At 41.4% G+C, this 7,043-nt stretch overlaps 1 protein-coding gene across 1 annotated transcript in view; it reads right to left on the bottom strand.

The window, feature by feature from the left end:
• The window catches only part of si:ch211-217a12.1 (alanine aminotransferase 2-like), a 9,352-nt gene extending 2,774 nt beyond the window's left edge, over positions 1 to 6,578 (bottom strand). The window contains exons 1-7 of the mRNA XM_008307552.3: positions 6,249 to 6,578; positions 2,128 to 2,217; positions 1,840 to 1,948; positions 1,534 to 1,667; positions 817 to 1,060; positions 398 to 477; positions 114 to 250 (exon numbers count right to left, since the gene is read on the bottom strand). Of these exons, the coding sequence (XP_008305774.1) occupies positions 114 to 250; positions 398 to 477; positions 817 to 1,060; positions 1,534 to 1,667; positions 1,840 to 1,948; positions 2,128 to 2,217; positions 6,249 to 6,395 (941 nt within the window). The 5' untranslated portion in view covers positions 6,396 to 6,578. The remainder of the gene's footprint in view (positions 1 to 113; positions 251 to 397; positions 478 to 816; positions 1,061 to 1,533; positions 1,668 to 1,839; positions 1,949 to 2,127; positions 2,218 to 6,248) is intronic.
• Positions 6,579 to 7,043: the final 465 nt, after the last annotated feature.

Here is a 7,043-nt window from a genome sequence, read left to right as displayed (position 1 = left end):
ACAAACTGTCTGCAATCTACTGATGGAGAATTTCCCCAAAGCGGCCTTCCTGGTTTTTTTTTCTGAAGAACTCACACAGAGTGGTTTCATGTCATGAATCAAAACCTACTCACTCTCCCATGTAGCACTTAGAGGTGGAGTGGAAGGAGGCCAGCTCCACTGTGTTAGAGTATTCTGGTCCCAACTCAAACAGCACCTTCTTAAAGGAGTGAAATTCACTGCCCTCTGAGTAAATGTTACCCTGGTACACCTGAAATCAAACACAATACCACTGAAAGGAAGGGTTGGGAATGAATAAAAGGAACGAGCAAATTATATTTTAAGTGTTTCTATTGTTTTGTAGACGGTTTTCATTCTTTGAATCTAAATAAAGAGAAATAGATTTTGGTCACTTTACTTCATCAGCCAAAAGGAAGAGACGCTCCTCTTTCGCAAATTTGATCACATCTTCAATGCACTGTCTGGTCTGGACCTGACCTGTGGAGTCAGGACAGGACAGGACAACAGGGATTAGGCGATTAGGGAAATTCTCATTATGAAAGATTGTTTACCAATTATGGACTTTTGTTGGGGTTTTTTATATATTATTATTTTCTGTATTCATGGAAGAGACAGCGCCCTCTGCCTGTACTTTCTTTTACAGCTTGTCACAACATTTCCAGTTTAATATCCACAGGCTTCAACATGTCTGAGACAAAGAACAGCTCTTATATCCATTGTGTAATTTAAAAACAAACTTTATTCATAAACCTAACTTCCACATTGTGTCACAAGCCAAAATTTGAGAATGACTGTGCTGTACTGTACTGGACCTACCAGTGGGGTTTCCTGGATTGATGATGCAAAGGACACGTGGATTGCAATGTTCCCTGGCTGCATACAGAGCTCTTTTAAGTTCTGTAATGTCCATGGCCCAACAATTGTCCTCATTTAGGTAATACTGGATTTGAACACCACCCAGTTCAGACAGTGCTGCTGAATACAGAGGATACTGGGGGATGGGAATCATCACTCCCGTACGGCTGCGGCCCTCTCCATACATCAGTAACTTCAGCACGGTCTACAAGGAGAAGGGTGTAGTGAGAACAAGACTGATAAAGAGAAGGGAGTTCACTAACACTTACAGTACAAACATGCTAATGTAGGAGTTGCTCTTAGAGTTCAGAGCAAATATACTTCATGACAGCACAGTGAAGAAACACACCTAGGCTGCAGACAAATAGTCGCACCATTGTAGGCAAAAAAAGACATGCATACTGAAAAGGCAGTTTGGTCCAACTTCATGTGGAGACAGAAGCCTGGTTATACTCTATAAACTCTATAACCTCAATCAAGGTTATCACTAAAGCAGTAAAGGTCTGCTGCTAGGATGAAGTCACACGTGTAAAGTACAGCTCTGTGTAAAATTAAAAGGTATTAAATTTAGAACGGCCATCGAGGGTGAAATGAATCATCAACTCAGTTTATGACACGGCTTTGGAACCTGTGGCCAAAGTTTGTCAGTGCTTTTATGAGAATGAGAAAATATTGTACCACGATGGCATCGCTGGCCCCGGCGCTAAGGAAGATGTTGTCTGGGTCGGATGGGATCCCACCATCTCTGCTCTCAATGTAGCGTGCCACATCCTGACGGATGCACTCAATCCCCAGACTGGCACTGTAGGCCCCTGGAACACAAGGAAGTGAACTTGGACTCTGACAGAAAACATGCCATATTGATCTGTGGGTTTAAAAGTGGACAAACAGACGTCAGACTGTCCAAATAAATGATTAATGATAGGACAAATGGAGGGAGAGGAGGGTGAGTGTGGTTGGTGGAATAAAGAGGAGTTGTCTGACCTATACTGTGGCCACCACAGGCATTGAGAATGCGTTTCGCTCTTTGCTTGACGTCATCTGGAAAACTGTTGTCCTCCAAGAGTTCAGGGTAGGAACAAATAGCCAGAACCTGAGAAATAAAAAAGTCACAAGATGGGAAAAAAAAGAAAAAACAATTACACTTACATCAAATCATCACACACACGTATAAACATACACAAAAATTACATTAAGAAATAAATCATCTCAACTGTTACCTTTAACAGCCTGGAGTACCTACCTGCCCTGAGGTGACCACAGTAAACTAACCTGTCTGAAAAATGTGATTGGTTGCTGCCCCATGGCATGGGCGTCGCCTATATTAGCCTTGATGACTTCCGTGAATGGTTTCTTGACTCCCTGAAATAAAATCACAAGCACAGACACAGGAATGAAGAATGCCTTTCCTTTCCCTCCGAGGCTCCAACAACAGCATTACAGACAATGGAAACATTCAGTCATTTCATGCCCGCATATACTGACAAGGCTTCGCGACATTACTTTGTCAAGCTTTCACCTGCATCCTCAGGTTTCAAGTTTGACATTATGATACTTGTCCTTTTATCACGGGTAATTTATTTCTCAGACGTCGCATCTGTAAGGAACACACTGTGGTGTTCAACGTCGCAGTCAGATTTCTTTTGCTCTTCAGTTACTTTGATGCCATTTTCTAAATCAACTACTTCTCAAAGCCACTCCCAATGTTTTCGTGAAAACAAAGTAATAGTAATATTAGCACCCAAATGAAGCTCAAACCATGGACAAATGTCAGTGTGTTGGCTATTGGGTTGGCAATGACAAAAATATAATCAGATTTAACTGGGAATTCTTTTTGCATAATGTTGTCACTGCTATTATTCCGTGACGTTAATAGTTTGCTTATCTGCGAAGGTGCTTTCTATAGCACATTGAACAAATGCAAATGTGGTGCAGATTTATTTGGTTTGGGTTTTATTGTTTTATTACACTGTATTTTTACTTTCTTGTTACACCTTGAAATTCAGATTCTGACTTTTTCCCTCTTCATTGAACCACTGTGCCAAAAGTGTAGATGCAACAGACTTTTCTTTTACAGTGTCAGGTTATTCTGAACAGGAAACCTGAGGTGGGGAACTGGGTCTTTCAAACACTGGGTAAATCAAATGGGACCATCATGTTTTCTCCTCACACACCGAGGCCCCATAAACCCTCACGCATGCTCTGTCTCTCATTAGGACCACTTTGTTAAACAAAGACGTTGGCTGGATTAGGATCTGGACCGTGCCAGAATGATGACGTAGATTCATAAACCCCTTCACTGTTTCTAGTGAGGAAACTACTTGGAAATGCTGGCATATTTAAACTGCATCACAAGGTTGAGCTTTTTTTTTAGTTTACATCCTTCTGGACAACAGCCTCTGTTAGCAAATGAAAACTTGGTGAATATGCAAGTTTGTGCCCTTAAATGCGGCAGAAATGAAAACTAGTAGTTTTTAATGTGCAAGCTACCATTATGAAGTGAAGATGTTTGTTTTTATTATAACTGCATGCAGCACATTTCTTTTTGGTCCCTGGTCCGTGCCTGCTTTGTAGCAACAAAGACACCGCTGTTCTCTTGAAGAGAAGAGAAAAAAAAAAAGAGAGAGAGAAATCAGTCGGGCTTCCTCTGTCCCTGAGCTCCGGAGCCCGCTCAGCACCAGGCACTGATTCCTGAGGCCGAACCAGTGAAGTGGGCCACCAGACCACAACAAAAAAAAGAAAAGAAATGGAGGCCTGACAAAAGTCCTCAATTCACATTTCAGTCAGACTTACCATGTCATCTGAAACTGAATTCCTCTCACAACATTCTAACTCAATAGGAACTGCTCTTACAAAGAGGAGCTCTCATGTAGCTGATCTAATTAACGATCACTGTAACTAGCTGAGCCTCATTACAGAAATGGTCTAGTAATAAACCATTCACACTTTGTTCTCACACATGACACAAACTCGACTAGGATTCTGTTATTCCAGTCTGGTAAGGACTAAGAAGACTCAGATTCTGCTGAGCCATCACCAAAAGTGTTCCTGTCACAGCTTTAACAGGAAACAAATCCTCAGACTACTGGACTAGACTGCTGCTAACGCCTTATGCAAACCCTTCTGACCTCTGAGAAAACATATCGTCATCATTTGGGCGACACAAATTTAGTTAAAAAAAACCCAGCATGTTCCTGGTAGCAGGTACTGAGGTGGTGTTTTCTACAGTAAATATTTGTGCAAATACAATTAAAACAGGTTTGTCTGGGTGGAAAATTACGCCCCATTTTTTAAAGCTAGCAGAAGACTGGTTTCATTGTTTGTTTGAAGTAGTAGACTTCCTTTTTTAAAAGGAAAAATTTGAAGCCCTGTCATGAGAACTGCAGAGACAAGTTGCCTACAGACCCTAAAAGAAAATATAACATCATCACTAGAACTGGGGTGGGGGCAGGGATGGGGGCACGCTTGTCATTAAGCTTCTCACAGAGAGAGGCGGGTGGGCTCTGCTGGGCCTCACAGCTGCAGCGCAATCTTCCAATGAATGTCTCACGAGGAGGAGGGAGGTGGGCAAAGTGACAGAGACTAAACAGAATGTACCCTCTCTTCTTATGTAATAACCACATCCCAAACACACACGCACCCACACACCCACACAGTGTCCACTTTCACAATCATCCAGTCCCCCCCTCAGGCCACAGAGGAGTGAGCTGAACTAAAAGCCGCCTAGAACTGGCCCTCGCTGCTCAAGGCATGTCCTGCAAAGATAACATAACGTCTGGGGACTGCATTAAAGGAAGGTCTAAGAGGCTGGGTGTCCTGTGTTGTTTCTGTTTTCATCAAGACTGGCAAATCAAGATCAGAACAGCAAAGTGTAATGAAAGGACTTTGACCTACAGTCTACATCTTGTGTGTACTCTTTCCTTCGGCACTCATTTCCCTTAATAAGGACCTTGTCCGTGTCTCAAAAGAAAATCAAATGAAACTAAGTGTCTTCTGCAGGCAGCAGTTTAGACTTTAGAGTTAAGACCATCTATAACATGATTAAAGATTAAACTTTTCTAAACTCTGGACTGGTCACATTTTGCCAAGTCCTGAGGGAAACTGTTTATAATAAGCTAGGTCACTGTCCAACTTCTCATGATCCACTAACTTCAAGAATACTTTGTTTATCTATTTAGCATCGTCCTGAAGTTTGACATTTGACATTTAATTCACTTCTATTCCATTTAGTAGAAAAGCATTTGCCACAGAAGGGCATTTGCAGATGATGGACATTTACTTAATTATTTACTTTTTCTTCTTCACATAATTTAATTAAATGCTGTAACTAGCAATTGACACTAATTGATGTTCAAAAACTTTGCCACCAAAGATTATATTAACCATTGACTTTAATGCTTTCAGAGTTTCTAGTTTTGGTCACTATTCCGCGCTGTGATTTCACAACCCTTAATGTGATCTTTGGTGACACAGTTTTTATGTCCTTGACCTCTTCTAATCGTCACAGTCTTCACATTTCAATATGCGAGTCAATCATTTCAGGATTGTCAGATGCACCAATTCAGTGGTAGCCTGTTACTCTGCACTGCATTTGAACACAACCTCACTTTTACAGCTGGTTACGTGGCTTTTTGGCTGAAGCAGAATTACAGCTGTTGAAATAAATCAGCAGCTGTGTCCAGGCATACCACACACACAGACACATACGTACTAAAATGTCTATATTTGTAAGGACACTGACACATTTTGTAGAACGACATGTATACCCAAAGATACAGACCAAAAAAACATTGTTTAAGGTAGCACACTGTTGTTGAAGGTGAACAGCTCTAGAGATTATGGAGCTATTGTACTGGTAACTGACTATTGGCTCTGTTCTGCATTTGTTACATGTGGGAGTTAGGGTGGTGGTTTTTGATGTTTTGCTAATTTTACCTTCTTTTTTATAAACAATTCACTAGTTTGATGATTATTGGATATGTTATTAAAAGAAAAGTGTTGATAAAGTTAAGTTAAACTACTAATTCCTCCCATGGAACAGGATATTTAAATAGCGCTCAGAGCGCACCCTGCAGGAAAGGAGTGAAGTGTCGACATTCTCCTAATAATTTAGTCCTACCGTAACTATACTGCAAACACTAAAACTAAGTCTAACGTAGTGTAGTGCTTTGCTCATGATAAAGTTACAAACAAGAACTGGCATTCTCATTAGAATAAACACAAACACCTGTGTATTTTTCGTTTAACCATGAATGTAAATAAAAGCGCCACAAACGACTTTTTTTTATCTAAACTATTATTTTCTACCTAATGTTTGCATGTCTTCTGCATCAAACAGAGACTTTACAGCGGTTCCAGTTATAGAAAAGCCTTTACCCGGACAGGAACCTTACCTCTTTCAGCTCCTTCTCTATCTCCACAGCTCGCAGGTATATGGGGCCCCGCACCGCGTATTCAACACGCTTTACGAAAGGGTTCATGTTGTCCAGGGTCAGCACCTTGTCCCGGTGCGACACCGCGTTCTCCCGCTGCTGGGACATGTCTCCGTCCGTCTCCTGTGGTTTGTAGAGATTTTAGGAAATAAAAATGCCTTTATGTCAGCTTCCCACAGTTGTTCGCCTCCTTCTACTCCTGTAGTGTCAGCGTGCCCTGACTGGGACCTCTCCTCCTCCTTCTCCTTCTGCTGCTGCTGTTCCTCTCAGTTCTTGGTGACAGTTGAGTCCTTCCTTGTTCATATTCCCTCCAGCTCGCCACGCCCCGGCCGCAGCTCAACGTGGTTGGTGGGACTCCTACTGTCTTCTCTCACTCTGCTCTGGTTCAGACGAGTCAAATGACACCCTCGGGTACCGTCGGAGAAAGAAGAAACATTTTTAAAGACCGTCTTACAAAACCTTTCCTTCCATGTGGTGTTCTGAAAAGGAAGCATATCAGTGTTAACTACTGCCTTTAGACACTTCCCTTCTTTTAAATTCAACAACACAAGAAAAGTTTGTCTACTTTCTTACAAAGTAGACTCCCGTGTTATTCTGTTTTCCTCTCAAACATTAATTTTGGAGTAGCCTACTATTTTTTAGAATTATCTACCTTTAATTTTCTGTTGACCATAGACAACTAGGATGTATGGCCATACTACTGTCACAGCTATTTTTTTTTTATTTTTAAAAAGCAGTATAAGACTTCATTCTTAA

This window comes from Cynoglossus semilaevis, chromosome 3 (genome assembly GCF_000523025.1).
Source record: "Cynoglossus semilaevis isolate Cse_v1.0 chromosome 3, Cse_v1.0, whole genome shotgun sequence".
Lineage (NCBI taxonomy): Eukaryota > Metazoa > Chordata > Actinopteri > Pleuronectiformes > Cynoglossidae > Cynoglossus > Cynoglossus semilaevis.
Note: the sequence above shows the minus strand (reverse complement) of the source record. Positions and strands in the feature narration are given on the sequence as shown.